Source organism: Pelodiscus sinensis, chromosome 29 (assembly GCF_052426305.1).
Source record: "Pelodiscus sinensis isolate ZL-2025 chromosome 29, ASM5242630v1, whole genome shotgun sequence".
Classification (NCBI taxonomy): Eukaryota; Metazoa; Chordata; order Testudines; family Trionychidae; genus Pelodiscus; species Pelodiscus sinensis.
This window is the reverse complement of record NC_143080.1, coordinates 2770898-2787499: the sequence shown is the minus strand read 5'-3', so window position 1 is coordinate 2787499 and position 16602 is coordinate 2770898. Positions and strand designations below refer to the sequence as shown.

The 16602-nt window shown below is 43.7% G+C and overlaps 1 protein-coding gene across 1 annotated transcript in view; it reads left to right on the top strand.

The window, feature by feature from the left end:
* Window positions 1–16602, top strand: part of NPEPPS (aminopeptidase puromycin sensitive) — a 70995-nt gene that overhangs the window by 27508 nt on the left and 26885 nt on the right. The window contains exons 3-9 of the mRNA XM_075911445.2: window positions 6274–6351; window positions 10843–10964; window positions 12252–12359; window positions 13644–13844; window positions 14284–14380; window positions 14490–14523; window positions 15936–16050. Coding sequence (XP_075767560.1) covers window positions 6274–6351; window positions 10843–10964; window positions 12252–12359; window positions 13644–13844; window positions 14284–14380; window positions 14490–14523; window positions 15936–16050 — 755 coding nt within the window. The remainder of the gene's footprint in view (window positions 1–6273; window positions 6352–10842; window positions 10965–12251; window positions 12360–13643; window positions 13845–14283; window positions 14381–14489; window positions 14524–15935; window positions 16051–16602) is intronic.

Below are 16602 nucleotides of genomic sequence, written 5' to 3'. Positions count from 1 at the left end.
CTGCCCCCTGCCCAACATGTACACACTCTCTCACACTCCTTGTCTCACACTCCTCCCCTCCATTTTTGTTGAAAAGCTGCTGTCAGTGTAGCAGGATGATCATGGAACCAATGGGATTGGGAAACCTGAATCATGTGATGCTGACTGCCCCATGTGGCATTGCAAATCTTTCCCAAAGCACCCTGCAGCCGGTTGCACAGTGGGATAGCTACCACAATGCACTGCTCTCTGTGGCATTGCAAATGCTGCTAATGTGGACATGCTCCACTGTCACAAGGAGCACAGTGTGGACACACAACAGCGGTTTGCCAGCAGTGCTCTGTGAGCAGCGCTGTAAATCTGCCAATGTAGATATAGTGTGCTTCTTGGCTGGATAGAAATGCAATTGTCTCCTGCCTTTTAACATAAAAATGCTTGTGGAAGCCAGTTTGAGAGGCTAGGAAGAGGCACTTGAATTGATACCAAGTCAACAATTATTCTCTGGTGTGCATTTTTGAAATATTAACTGAATAAATTCTTTTGTGAGCCACATAGATTTAAATTTTTGTTACAGGCAGTCCCCGGGTTACGTACAAGATAGGGACTGTAGGTTTGTTCTTAAGTTGAATCTGTATGTAAGTCGGAACTGGCGTCCAGATTCAGCCGCTGCTGAAACTGACCGCCAGTTCTGACTTACATACAGATTCAACTTAAGAACCCCAAGCGTCCCCAAGTCAGCTGCTGCTGAAACTGATCAGCGGCTGATTCCAGGAAGCCCGGGGCAGAGCAACTCTGCCTCGGGCTTCCTGTAGTCAGCGCTGGTCAGTTTCAGCAGCGGCTGACTTGGGGACGCCTGGGGCAGAGCAGCTGGGGTGCTGCTGGGTTGCTCCAGTAGCACCGCTCCTCGGCGCTACTGGAGCAACCCAGCAGCACCTCAGCTGCTCTGCCCCAGGTGTCCTGATTCAGCCGCTGCTGAAACTGACCAGCAGCGGCTGAATCAGGACGCCTGGGGCAGAGCAGCTGGGGTGCTGCCGGGTTGGTCCAGTAGTGCCCAGAGTGGCGCTGCGGGACCAACCAGCAGCGCCCCAGCTGCTCTGTCCCAGGGTCCACAACAAAAGCCTGGTCTGCGGGGGGGGGGGGGGGGGGGGGATGGGACACTAGATGCGCCCCTCCCCCCCCCGCAGCAGACCAGGGACACGGGGAGCAAAGCGGCAGCGGCTTTGCTCCCGGTGTCCCTGGTCTGCTGGGGACTGTCTCCAGCAGACCAGACACACCGGGAGCAAAGCCGCAGCCGCGGCGCGGTCCCGCGCCTCTGAGGCTTTGCCAGAGCAAAGCCTCAGAAACACGGGAACCCGCCGCTACTGCGGCTTTGCTCCCGGTGCCCCAAGTTGCTCTGGCAAAGCCTCAGAGGCATGGGACCGCGCCGCTGCTGCGGCTTTGCTCCCGGTGTCCCTGGTCTGCTGGGGACTGTCTCCAGCAGACCAGACACACCGGGAGCAAAGCCGCAGCCGCGGCGCGGTCCCGCGCCTCTGAGGCTTTGCCAGAGCAAAGCCTCAGAAACACGGGAACCCGCCGCTACTGCGGCTTTGCTCCCGGTGCCCCAAGTTGCTCTGGCAAAGCCTCAGAGGCATGGGACCGCGCCGCTGCTGCGGCTTTGCTCCCGGTGTCTCTGGTCTGCTGGAGACGGTCCCCAGAAGAACAGGGGCACCGGGAGCAGTTTTTCTCGCCCCAGAGGTCGAGGTGGCGGATGCTGCCTGCGAGCTCCGGGGCGAGAGAGCCCCGTTCGTAAGTGCGGATCTATCATAAGTCGGATCCGCGTAAGTCGGGGACTGCCTGTATTTTAAAAATGTAAATTAACCAGAGGAAGTTTGTGATTCTTAAGGCGTTATTTGAGTTACAGAGCACCTGCAGCATTCGTCAGAATGATCCCCTTTGAACAATCAAGTGCTAAGGGCCTGTGCACATTACAATGGAAACTGATACTGGAAGCAACCCTATTTAATCAGGGCTAAACCCCATCTACCCTACACAATTAACCATATTTAAGTGCTGTTGTGAAAAATGGTTATCTGCATGTATAAACAAGGTTTCTTCCTGTGCAATCAGAAAAATAAACCTGTGAGGAGCTGTTTTGCTTATGTATCTGCCATGGTAAAAGCAGTTGCCCAATATTTTTTCTTGTACAGATTGATCCGGTCAATCTGTCATTCTGTAATCCAGCATCATCTGTGGTCTGGCATTAATTTGGTTAGCCAAATATCCACTTATCAAGGGTGCGGCCAAGATTTCCACAGTTCCATACATTTTATTTACAGCCACCAGTCCTGGTTCTCAGTGTTCTGTGCTGTTATTTAGCTCTGTTTCCCTAAATGTCTTCTAAGAGTCCAGTAAGTAGTGGAAGTGTTAGTCGTGCTACTCGACAATATTGACCTTCCATGATTTGGCAAATTCTCTGGTTTGGCACTGGTCAGGTCCTGAGGGTTCTGGTCTAGAGAGGTTCAACCTGTACAGGCAGGAAAAAGAAGTAAAACCACACCACAACATGTCACTGCTAAGCAATTGATTTGTAGTGATTTGGGGACTTTAGGGAAAAAATAAAAAATTAAATATTTGGTGTCATGTTTAGCAACAATCTCCATCCCTTATGCGTGCTGCAAGGTACTTCCCTAGGTTCAATTGGGATCTGCTGGGTCATTGACTCCTTTACTTCATGCTCAGTGCTCATTAAAGGTTGTGAAAAGGCTGTGGCAAAGGGTTCTGTTGCTGAGTTCAGCTCCAGACCTTCCAGTCTGGTTTCTTAGCTCTTTATTTTAGCCTCTCTAAGCTGACACATAGCTGGTCAGCTCAGCATCATTTCATAGAATCATAGAATAATAGGACTAGAAGGGACCTCGAGAGGTCATCGAGTCCAGCCCCCTGCCCTCAAGGCAGGACCAAGCTCCGTCTACACCATCCCTGACAGATGTCTATCTAGCCTGTTCTTAAATATCTCCAGAGAGGGAGATTCCACCACCTCCCTTGGCAATTTATTCCAATATTTGACCACCCTGACAGTTAGGAATTTTTTCCTAATGTCTAATCTAAACCTCCCCTGCTGCACTTTAAGCCCAATACTCCTTGTCCTGTCCTCAGTAACCAAGAGGAACAAATTTTCTCTTTTCTCCTTGTGACACCCTTTTAGATATTTGCTGGCCCCTGTGGTGGATAACATACTTTCCAGGCAGCTTGACAGAGTAATATCTGAGGCAGACGTTCAATCCCTTTCTCCTCTTTTGACAGATTGCTGGCGCTCTATTTTGTTACACCAGCTTTGTTTTCCGTTGGAATCTCAAAATAGCAAGGGTCAAAATCCAGCAAATCTTATTTAGTGATTGAGTTGGCAACCAGTTTGGCTCCCTCATGTAACCACGAAGTTCCTTAGTGTGTCTTGTTCAGACCACCATACATGTGACATTCTGTTGGCTATGCTTTGACCTACAGCTCGCCCTCATGGCTCCTTTGCTTTTCCATCTTCTACTAAATTAATAGACTAGAGACTTCTAATGACTGTTTCTTTTTTTTTTCCTGGCTGTATTTGGTGAAATTTTGACCAAAAGGCACCGTTCAAGTCTTTCTAATGCCTGAATATTAATCCCAGGCCTGTTTTCACTTAAATTCAGCAATTTGAGCAGAAGGGCATAGACAATTTAAAATAGTGGAAATGAGGGATGTTAGCGGCTAGCTGGCTAACCGTTCAACTGATAAGTGATTGCTTATCCGTTAACGATACCGGTTAACCACAACACTCCTCCTCCCCTGCATGTTTTGCACTTAAAACTCAGACTGGCAGGCTGACTCAGTCCCAGCCCACTGGTCTGAATTTTAAATGAAGAGCGCACAGGGAAGCTGCATGCCACCCCGCACTGCTGGCTCCGATACAGAGGCAACAGCACAGGGCAGCAGGCGGGAGCCAGTCTGTGTGGGAAACCAGTTTTTGAACCAGCTCCCAACTGCTGCCCCGTGCTGCTACCTCTCTGTCAGAGCCAGCAGTGTGGGGCGGCAGCAGCCCCCATCTGCGGGGGGCTCGATCTCCCCATGGACGGAAACTGTATCAGGGGCAGCAGGTGGGGAGCCCATCTGTATGGGGAGCCGACTTCTAAACTGGCTCCTCTCGCAAACCAGCTCCCGCCTGCCATCCTGCACTGATGCCTTTGATAGAGGCACCACCACGAGGTGGCATGGGGCTCCCTGGGAGTGGGGCTGGGAGCCAGGAGCATATTGGCTGCTGGCTCTGCCCCCCGGGGGCGAGAGCATTTAGTAACCGTAAAACCTATAAGAATTGTAGCTACACAATTGCTAAAACATCCCTAGTGGAAATGCAGTGTAAGCTAGTAGACTAAACTTTAACACATCAGTCCACTGAACTATCATTTTTCTTTTGGTATTGATTCATTACTATATTTCTTTCCTCTTATAGTTGTTTTATAGCGAGAGGGTTTTTTGTTGAATATTTCATTATTGCAGTCAGTGCTGACTAATTCCTAAGTAAGGTAGCAGGGAGCAAGCAGGTAAGACTGAATACATTCATAGAAGTTTTACATTTATATTTTGTCAACAGAGATTGGTATTTACTTTGGATGACTTTCAGGCTGAAATAATGCGCCATTTAAAAAAAATGGAGCAACACATTCTCTCCCCTTTTATACTAGAGTAAACAAAAGTACTGTTTACTGAAGATGTGTTCTTGGAAAAGGAGTTCTTCCTGACAGTTTCTGACTTGTCAAAATGAACGTGAGTGTTCTGAGGCTGTATCTAAAAATATGTCTGGAAAATACCACCTTGCCACAAAATATGGCCCTAGAAAAAGAGGTCATTCTATAATACTTTAAAATTAAACTCCATTGTTTCTAGATGTAGGCCATAGTGATTCAAGGATCCGTACAATGAGAATGGATTCTCTGGCACATTCCTCTTTTAATGTGTCCCTATCTAACGTAAGTACAGCACATTTCTTCTATCATCCTTTTCCTGATTTCTGTTGTCCTTTAACAATTAATACCTGAGATGATGATAGTAAATTCACAACTATGATTCAATTTATATAATGCTGGTGTGCATGTAATGTGCTGAATGGAAATTTACCAGCTCAGAACATTGGGCACTATTAAAAATAGTGCTCCTCTGTTGATTACAAACAGCTCTGCTCTTCTCAAAGCTGGTTAGTGATGGATTGCTTGTGTGGACCAAGGATGGGGTGAAGAGAGTCTAGGATCTCACCTTGAAAGCTGTAGCAATTTTCCTAGGTGAGGAAGGTCTGAACACAGCAGTTCCTCCAGACACAGTAAGTGCCACTCTCTGAATTGATTAGAAAGGAAGAAGAAGCAATTGAAAATGCTCTGTCAGCACTGAGCACTGCAGCCTGGGAGATGAGCTTGGTAGCTGAGGGCTGATTTCCTCTCTACCTCAGTCTGGCCTGGAGTCATTATTTACCAGTAAGCATTTACAATTTACTTCAAAGATTACATTTTAATGACAGCGGTATGAGCTCCAGTTAGAACTGAGCTCCCTTATAAATCTAAACAAAACCAAGATCCTTGTTTCTGAAAACCTCTGAGTTTCATTTTTCACGGTATAAGAATCTGGTTAGTTATTTTTTCAAATTGAGATCTAGAAGCTTCTAAAACAAATTGATTTTTTGTAAATACCATGTTTGAAAAATTAGGTAATACTATACTAAACAAATTTCTATTGGCACAACTTTTCTCATTCTCCATAACACTGCTACATCTCATGTTAAATGAGAGGTGGTCCATTGGAGTTTCGTTCGTTATCAGCGGAGCAGTATTCAAGTGTTCCGAACATGCTTGGACCTGCACAAGAGACAAAGTCCTTGCCTCAAAGAGTTTATAATCTAAACATACTGCTCACGTTGCTCTGGTTACAAACAGATAGATAGGTTGCTCAGCCTTATGCAGATCTGTGTAAGTGAAGCATTCCGGTGGAGTGTGTGGGGGAAGAGGTTGAGGTGGGAGCTTCAAGTGAAATCTGTGTGGGGGAACACTAAGATCCCCACATAAATATGCTTAACTTGGTTGCCTGAGGCATGAGAATCGAGCATTGAATATTGTCAAAGTGTGGTATTTCTTTGGGTATTTAGGTTTACATTGTTCTATGTTACTTGAAATATTGATTAGTGATTACGCACACACTTCAGCGAACTGAGTCCAGCTGAGCTTAGCAAAATGCTATAAAGTGCTCTTGAGTTACAGAAACATTCTAGGCTCTTGTCTGAACCAAGTGCTCTTTCCGTTTCAGAAATACACGCCACGGGATTCAATTATCAAAATGAAGATGAGAAAGTTACACTCTCCTTTCCCAGTACTCTACAAAAAGGTAAGCGGCATTTCCGAGGTCCCAGGGCATGTCTGCACCACAAAATCAAGTCAACTTAAGTTAATTCAACATATAGCCACTGCAGTCATTAAAGCGGTGTTACACATCCACTGTGCTTATCCTCACCACTGACTTAACTGTGTGGGGAATGGTGGGCACTGATAACAGGAACCTCCCCCTCCCCGCAACACACTGCTCTGACGTCTGGGGTGCTGGCAGCCAGCGGACAGTGTAGGTAACACAGTATTTACATAGACATTGCCCTAATTACATTAATTTCAGCTCTACCCCTCTCAGAGAGGTGGAGTTAAGTCAGTTCAGTGGGCATCTTACATTGATGGGAATCTTGCTTCTTGTTCAGACAATCGCTAAGACAAACAAGTTTGTTTACATTTGCAGGAGATAACGCTGCCCTCTTTTTTACAATGTCATCTGACAGAGCAGGCATTTGCATGGCACTGTTATAGCTAGCGTAGCAAGGTATTTGTGCCAGGTATGCTAAAGATTTGTATGCTCCATCATGCATTAACTTGTAGGCTCTAAAGTTTTAAAGCTTTGTTCTCAAGTACAGTTCTGTTTAAAAAAAAAAAAATTAAAAGTGTTTTTACATTTGTAAATGGCACTTTCACAAAGGAGCTTGCACGACAGTACTGTACTTAAGAGGTGATTTGAAAAATACTATTGCTTTTATCTTTTTACAGTGGAAATATTTGTAATAAAAATATAAAGTGAGCAGTGTACTCTTTGTATTCTGTGTTGTAATTGAAATCCGTATATTTGGAAATGTAGTAAAGCATCAATATCTGTATACATACTGTAACTGATTTAAAAAATCAATTTAACAGCCCCAGTTAATAGTCATTATCTAATTAACTGAAAAACTAGTTTGTATAGAAAGCCCTATAAGAAGTGAGTGAAGATTATACAAAGTGGGCATAGTTCAGGTTACCATGACTCCTGCTCTGGCTGTCTTGACTAGTTTTGCTTTCCACTATTAGTTTCTAACAAACCGCTTTAATTGTTCACTAAATATGTTGGTTGTCTTAGATAGGTGACAAGAAGGGAACCAAGAAAAATGGATGATCTAGGAATGACAGAAGTTGCTTAAGACTCAGCCTTCCCCATTTCATAGCTGGGGATTAATGAATGTTTTTACACTGTTTTGAACATGTGAACTACAGTGCAAAGTGCTAAGTGTGTGCTTTGAAAGTGCATTGTTATCCCTGCATGAAGGGTGCAACAAGGGCAAGGTTCTAGAATGTGAGACTGCTCTATTTCAAGACTGACTTGCAGTATTTATTTCATCTGAACATATAGTACATTTTGAGGCCTGTTTAGACCTGCTGCATTGTTCAAGCAGCCTTTGACATTAGTAACATCATTGGATTGTTTAGGAGATTAATTGTCTCATATCTGGCATGAGTTAAAATCTATCCCAGGTTGTAAGGGACTGTAAGAGAACTGGTTATTGAGGAGCGTATGTTAAAATGAGCATTTGGATTCAGCCCACATCCTGGAGGGATGGATGTCCATCTCTCACATCCATACCACAGTTGGCTCTACTTCTTGGCAGTCTCCTTGGCAGCCCATGCAGAGAGACCCCAGATGGAATGGGTATGAACAGGAAACTCAACTATCTTCTGACCTGATGAGGAGAAATCATTTGTAAGCTTAGGATACATAGTGAGACACTGCGGACTGAAATCACATGGGCTACTGGTGTTGCAGCCTTTAAAGAAATCTTCCCATCAAGCAACACTGTGTCCTGGCTATGGAATTATTTTGTGGTTACCCAGAAGAAGTAACCTTTCTGCAATGGTGGTTCTGTGCTGACAGCTCTGGGAATCTTTCAGCAGATCCTCTGTGTAAGATATTGTCCTCTGTTAGGTTAAGCTCATTGACTGATTTGCACAATAATTAGATACAAGTTCAGTGGGAAAAAATGTGCAGGTGATGGTTGTCTGACTGCAGGTATCATGGTGCCTAGTAATGGCAGCACTATAAAGGAAGGTTAGTGTCTTGTAGCATTCCTGTTGATAATTTGGTAAAATATTAGTGTCTGGGTCAGCTGGAAACATTCTTGTAGAGAGGTGTAAATATTTCACTGATTTAGAAAAAATCTAGTGTAGGTTACTATTTGCCTATCTATTTAAAAATCAAGATTTGAAAGATACCAAGTTTTAATTACTTTAAAAATTCCATATTTCATTCTCTCATACTTCATTGTCTTAGTGTTTGATGTTCCCCCCCTTATCCCTCCAAGAAAGAATGGGGAGCTGCAGCAGGCTTCACGTTTCATGGACAGATGCACAAAGTCCCAGTCTGTGCATGTTATACTTATCTGGTTGGTCTAGTGTGTTCATTAGTGTGAGCCGGTAGAAGACTGAAATTTGCAAGTGTCTTATTCATCCGGTTATATTTGGTGGTAGCAGGTTGAAATTAAAAAACGAATCGATTAAAGGTTTGTAGGTCCTATTTTCTAGAATTCTAGTAGGCTTCTGCAAGAACATTTTTTTAAGTAAGAGCAATTGTGCCTGTGTTTTAAATTGGTCACTCTAGTTCCTTAATTAGCAGTTGATTCTACATTAGAACTGTATCCGTGGTTGGATTGCACCAGAATAAAGTTTCATTTACAGTGTCAGTGCAAATTACATTCACTTGACTTGAAACCTGTTCTACAAAGAAATTTGATGGTAAAAATCACTGACACAATAAGTAAACAGTGCCAGTAATAAAGTTACTTTGCTGCCTCAACTCTAGGCTTGCAGAACTAAAACATGATTGTGATTGTTTGCTTTTAGTAATAGTGAAGTTTGCTTTCGAACTCCTGAGGTGATTCTGATCATCTGCTTGCCGCTGGGAGTTAGGCGTAGGAGCTATTTATACGAGAGACCGTTGATCTGTTCTCTTGTTACCCAGAAAAAGCTAAGCTTAATTACTGTAGTGTTCTCCAAGCTTTCAGTATACAAACTCTTTGCTTACTGTATGGATGGCAGTTCTGTTTGCTGAGATTTTTAGGTTGGAATTTGACACCACAGTTGAGTAAGGGAGGTGGATATTTTTATCTGTGCATTCAGATGTGTAAAGATTCTAAGCAGATACAAATGTTACCATACTTTATTCTGTAGATTATTGGCACCTTGCCTTCCTTAGCAAGATCAGGTTCTCCTTTTGTGCTGAGGCATCAAGGGCAGAATAAATCCTGGATGTAACTGAATTAGATGTCAGAGTGCAGACCAAGTTCTACCTAGACTTCTGTATTAGATTTTTGTAAGGTTTTATTAATAATCACGTAGGCACTCTTAGGGATGTTAAAGACTAGTCGATGAATCGATTCCCACCCCCCTTGCTGCCTCTATATGAGAGTGGCAGCAAAGGGGGGGGGGAATACTTCAAATTGGCAGCGCTGCACAACTGTGTGACGCTGCTGCTTTGAAACTCCAAGGCTGCATTTCAAAGGGGCAGCTGCTGCACAGCTGATCTGTGGATCAGGTGTGTGGTGGCTGCCCCTTTAAAACGCTGCTTCTGGCATTTGAAAGGGGCAACTGCTGTGGAGCCCAGGGTCAGCTGTGGACTCCCAGATGACCCTGGGCTCCCCGCAGCATTTCCCCAGAACCTGGGATCAGCTGGGAGTCCCCAACTGACCCTGGATTCCACTGCTCCTTTGAAACGCATGGAGGTGGCATTTCAAAGGGGCAGTGGAGCCCAGGGTCAGTTCGGCAGTCCTCAGCTGACCCCGGGCTCCTAGCGGCATGCAGCATAGCATGGAGCCCAGGGTTAGTAGGGGACCCTGGGCTCCATGGCTTTGAAATGCACAAGAGCCCCTGCTGGGCATTCTTGTGCATTTCAAAGCAGGCACCCGCGTGCAGCCTGGAGTCAGTGCGACTTCCCGCTGGCCCCAGGCTATACATGGAATTCTGCATTCCTGCTTTGAAATGTACGAGAGCCCTAGTAGCAGTGCGGAAAGTGCCTATCGACTAGTTGACGGAAATTCCATCGACTAGTCAATTAACCGCATTTTAACATCCTTAGGCACTCTATATGATTAGGTTTTCTAAGCCTACCTGTGGAGTTAAAAGTAACATCCCATCATGCATCCCTTACTCATAATGGTAAGGGTCGCAGGATCAGATTCTTATACTGGGTAGAAAGAGCTCAGTCTGGTTACAGTGCAGCGATGAATAGAGAGAAATGAATGCAAGCAGAACCCGGGAGGTACTGTACCAGTCAAGTGCCATAGTGCCACGGCTGCTTGCATTACTCCTAGTGTTTAGCTGCCATTGGGCAGTGTTCTGTGCAGTGCTGTCAGGAGAGGGGAGGACTTGAAGGATGCTGGCAGTGGTGCTGTGGGTGGGGATGAATGGAAAGGAGGAGCTATTTCAGAAGGGTAGTGAGCCAACTAAGTAGCCTGATGTGAAAAAACAGGCTAAATAAATGTTCTGTTTGGCACCTCCAAATAACATGTCACCTCTGTTCTTTTTTTTGTCACAGGGACAGGGACATTAAAGATAGACTTTGTTGGAGAGCTGAATGATAAAATGAAAGGTTTTTATAGAAGTAAATATACCACCCCTTCCGGAGACACGCGCTATGCTGCTGTCACTCAGTTTGAGGTATGAGCTATATTTTTGTTTTCAGGAAGAGTCATTCTTAATGCAGGATTTACTCTTGGGAGAAGATTGGGATACAGTTCTTTTCTAGTTCCCTCTCAGCCGGGGTGGCCAGCCCGTTACAGACAAAGAGCCAAAATAGTGGTGGATATAGCGCAAACAGCCGAGGGAAAGAAGTTGTTGAGCAAAAAACCGCTGCTCCTTTAACAGCAGTGTGTCGCCAAACCAGGCTTCCATCGGCCGCAGTGTCAGATCTTGCTGCCCCCAGTGGCGCCCTGACCAGACAAGGAAAAAAGGTCAGAGCAGGGGATTGCAGAACAGGTGCAGAAGCTGAGCCACGGGTGCGGGAGCTGTAATTTGTCCTTTGAAGAGCCGTGGGTTGGCCACCCCTGCTCTAAGCCGTGGGGCAGCCCAGCTTCACAGGTGATTCATCAGTCCTGCCCAGACAGAGGCTCAGGGCTCGCAAGGAGCTGACTGACTGAACGGGGCTGGGCTGCCCTGCAGCTTAGAGTGAACACTGGTCTCACTCACATGCATGGCTTGAGTTTCTGGAATCCACATTTTCCACTTCTCACTCTCAGCAAAATACAAGGTAATAAAAAATAACCTTTGCACTATGACCTAAAAGTCAACAAATCCCAGGCTTTGGCAAGTTCCTCCATCATGGTCCATCAGCTGCTGTGTTAGAAATAAATTATTTAAACAGCTTATTTGAACCTAATGTCCATATAAGTTGCCTATTGAAAGTGCACTAATATTTTACTTGGACGCTCTGACTTGGTCCCAGTATCTTAATGGTACACAGGTTGTGTGCTGTCTTCTGTCTCAAATATTCTATAGCTCTTGACATCAACAGTTGTCTTCGTTATATAAATAAACACATGAAGCACTTTTTCCTCTATTTAATTCAAATAAAACATAATTTGGTGTGTGCAGAGTAGTGAGCTGATGCAACCAAGGGATCGTGTGTGATTTCTGTGACTATGTGTGCACCCTCCCTTTGACGTGACCGAAGCACTATTCGGTCATGACTCTGCTGGATTTTGCTCAGGGCCTATAAACTTCAGACACAAAACAAAATGAATTTCTGTTGTTTTTTTTTAACCTGAGAGTGAATTAAACTATACATTAAGAGAAACACACTAACCCAAAGGTCAAAAAAGAACAAGGAAACTTTTTCTAGCAGAGTCCGACCATAGAGTGCCAGACTACCAATAGAATGTATTTGATATGCTTCACTGTCATAATCTCTGTGAAAGATTTGTTCAGTTATTGCTTTCTTTCCTTCAGGCCACTGATGCTCGCAGAGCCTTTCCTTGCTGGGATGAACCTGCTATTAAAGCGACATTTGATATCTCATTGGTTGTCCCTAAAGACAGAGTAGCTTTGTCAAATATGGTAAGTGCTTAATGTGCAAATAACTAATTTTTGTATAGCAACTGGCTATCTAGCAGTTTTGTTTGCAACTTAGTGATGTGTGTAACTAGCACCCATTAATAGGAAGATGGACTATATTATTTGTGATCACTAAGCAATTATACTTGATTGCGGACTGTTTTTTTTAAAACAGACATCCATGGCTAGTAGATGCTAAAAATTAAATACTCTGCACAAACCAGAAAGGGTTGTTCATTAAAACAAGTCGTAATGCATGGCATGACATGCTGTTCCATTAATTGAATGCTTGAAAAAATAAACCTTTTGCTTGCTTAGATAGCTACGTAAGCATGCGTGCATTTTATAGATGAATAGGACTAGTCTCTGCCCTGGAGAGCTGCTAATTAATGTTCAGACATAACATGAGCGAGTGGCAGGAATTTTATTACAGGTACAAACAAGGTATCTTCACATTCCCCATTTTAAATATGGTGTGGTATAAATCTTCATAAATTAGGGATCTAAGAGTGGAACCAGTTAACCAATAAGCATCAGCTTATCGGTTCCAGTTGTGGTTAAACTCATCCGCTGGTACGTGCCAGCTGCCAGCCCTGCTCCAACGAGTGGGCTGCCACCCCATGCTGTGGGCTCTGCAGTGTGTGTAACCACGAAGATTTTTAATGGTGACTTTTTAAAAGCATTTTTTACATTCCTATTCATAATAGTTATTTGCTACGGAGAAGCCACTCTTCAGTATCTCATGCTATAGGCGCCTATCGCTGGGATGTCTGTTTCCCTGTTAATATCATTTTCAGTTATGACCCAGTTTGCTTTGCTCAGACGGCGTATTGCTATGATGTACTAATGCAGGCCAGAAGTCTTGTCCGTCAATCATTTTATGGCAGCCAGCCGTTCAGTGTTTGAATGAAAGAATAATGCCCTGAAAACTTCGTGGGGGAAACAGGCTCATTAGGCATGGGTCCCATCACCAGTCTTAGGGAGTGAGAGCCCAGGAACTGATAGCAAAAGCTACTGCAGTGTGAAATAACTTGTGGAATAAACTATACAAAATAGGTATTTGTTTTTCAGGTTGTTCAGTTGGGGGTAAGTGGGGAGGCTATAAGCAGGGCTCGCCGAACTGCAGCAAGCCCTGCTCACCAGATGCACTGTCCGGCGATCTGCGCATGCACAGATCGCCCAAACCCGGCTCTTGTCGAGCCCTGGCTATAAGCATAGTGTGTTAAAGTTGTAATCCAGTGATGTTTTTCATGGTACTAACTGCATTCCTTTCTTGTTGTTGGAAAGAATGTCACTGATCGGAAGCCATACCCTGATGATGAAAATTTGGTGGAAGTGAAGTTTGCCCGCACACCTGTGATGTCAACGTACCTAGTAGCTTTTGTGGTGGGAGAGTATGACTTTGTAGAGACCAGGTCGTCTGATGGTGTGCTAGTGCGTGTTTACACTCCTGTTGGCAAAGCAGAACAGGGAAAGTTTGCATTAGAGGTACAGTAAATGCATTTGGAGTGATTCCTCTACTATTTGTGTAGTTCCCAGTTGCGGGGAACCTGGGTTCTGTCAACAGCACAATTAATGTGACATTTGTCATGTTGCCTTGATTCTGATTTGATTAGTGACATGGAGAAATAAGGAGAAAGAAACCTTGAAGCCTTGACAAAAATATAGAATTCTGACCCAACTGAGATGATTTGGCATGATCACCTTTGTATAAAGTCAATGCAAGGCAGCAAGGCTTGTCAGGGGACTTCCAAATGTTGTTACTTTGGCATTCCTGGAAGTCCCATCTTTTAGACTTGTGATTGCTGGGGAGGAGGCCAGAATGTGCTTCTTTCTGGAGTACTTAGTCATGTGGTAATGTCATTACTGCCTGTCATTGTGAGTTAGTTAAAATGTTTAGTAGATTTTTCCTCTTATTTTTTTATAGGTTGCTGCTAAAACTCTGCCTTTTTATAAGGACTACTTCAATGTTCCTTATCCTCTTCCTAAAATTGATCTCATAGCTATTGCAGACTTTGCAGCTGGTAAAGTAACTCACTTTTTTGCTGAATGGTATTGATTTTCTTTGAATTTTAAACATTTAGGAAGAGGTGTGTATCAATATCAATAAACCTTTGTATTTATTTTATAAAGGTGCCATGGAGAACTGGGGCCTTGTTACTTATAGGTATGCTGTTAAAATACTGTCTTTCTCCCCTTTGTTCACTAATTTTGGAGGCAGCCAGACTGATTTTAGGGGGTTGTAATGATTGGGTTTCTCCCCCAAGTAAGGTTGAGTAACTTCCTCAACTCCAGCTTCAGTCTTGAGTAATTTAGACTTTTACACCAGAATGCAGTCATGTTCACATCTCCAAAGGATAAGGATTAGCCTTTAAGGCAACTAGCCAAGATAGCCTTAAAGATTTTAAAAGCATCTGGCAGCGGTGGTGTTTGCCAAAGAAAAAAAGTGTTTTCTTGGCTGCATTTCCCCTCCCCCTAGTTCTGTCGTTGTTTACACAATTTAGAAAACTGTTCCTGATTTGTACTTATTCTAGCCAAGTTGGTAAACTTCTACAACCATAGGACAAACATGAATTGAGTAATTTTGAAAACCTTATCTTGCCTTCCATTTTCAGTTACTTGATTAGATAAGCAAAATTTTATGCCTTCTGCTCGATATTCTCCTGTTTGTTTTTGAGCTGTTGGAAGGCTCTCCCTTCTTTTGCAACAGAGGAGTCTCATTAGTTCTACTGAAGTGAGATTTCAGGATTTTTCTTTATCAGTTCGTCCCATTAATTTGGCCTTCAAAATTATTATGAAAAAATGACCAGCCTGTGCACAAAATCTCCTTGCCCATTCTGCCATGCTGATGAGAACTGATATTTTATTCCCTGTCCTAAAATTATATGCAGTGGGTAAGGAGAGTTTTGCAAGATGGTTTTAATGCTAGTACAAAGTTTCCCCCTTGCATTCAGTTTGACACTCTTGTCTGTTACCTGTGAGATACTTAGAAGATTGGCATAATGAGCAGGTTATGTTTTATCCAAGACATTTCTTCCCCTCATTTGAGTCTCTGCTGTTGAATAGTTTCTGCTGGTTGACCTACCAAGCCATAGTTACGATGCAGTTGTTTGTGATGACTTCAGAGTTCTCTAATTTGATTACAAGTGGGGAGGGATGTGTATATTTGTATGCATCTAAGATGGTAAATGTTACACTGCCGATGATTGGGCTCCTGGATGAGCGCAGATTGGTTCTGGGTTGAGTGTGGGGAAGAAAACTTGCTTTGCATACATTATGGAGTGTGAAAGCAAATTGCAGTGAAGGTGAGACATTTCCCCCGTTTTTTCTAGACATGTAGTTGGACTTTTTTTTTTTTTTCAGAATAAAGTTTTTCTCTTGTCTGGGTTTTTTGCACTTGATTTCATGTATTCCTTGAGGAAGTGTTGCCCCAAATCATCCCAACTGCTCTAAAATGTAACGTAACCGTTTTATGTGCAAACTGAAACAACTTCTGTTTTTTCAGTTGTACGGCTCATGATTGTAGCTTGCTTAGGTAATCCATGTGCGGCTCAGCTTCTCTTTATTCCTTAAAAACAGGGAGACTGCACTGCTGATTGATCCCAAAAATTCCTGTTCTTCATCCCGTCAGTGGGTTGCTCTGGTTGTGGGACACGAACTTGCTCATCAGTGGTTTGGAAACCTTGTGACTATGGTATCTAATATTTAAAGTATTTTTATTCTTGTTTGTATTACTGTAACACGTAAGAGCCCTAAGCATGGACCAATAAACACATTGAGCTAGGCACTGTCCAAAAATAGAACAGACTGTCTCCACCTCAAGGAACTTGCAAGCTAGTTATGATGAGACATATCGTGTTTAGTTTGGCAGTGCTCCTCCTAACTACGGTTAGGTACTTCACGTGCCCCCAAAAGTATTACGTGAAAAGGAAGTGACATGTTGTCTTTAAGGGGCATCAGATGCTCCTGTAGAACAGATCTGTAAAGAGAAAAAGGCTAATTAACCAGTTCTGGTGTGTATGAATTAATGTTAAGAAGTTGACTGAGTCTGTCTCAATGTAGTCAAACAGTGGGAAGTGAACAGCAGGTTTCCATGGAAATTCGTTAAGCCACCATATTAGATAACTTTCAAAGTGATAAGTCATTTTCCTTTCTAGTAAGGATGATTCACGGTCATCATCAGCTTTTCTTACTGAGCAGACTTCTCAGTTTGTGACACTGGAACCGTTTTATCCGAGTCCATTAG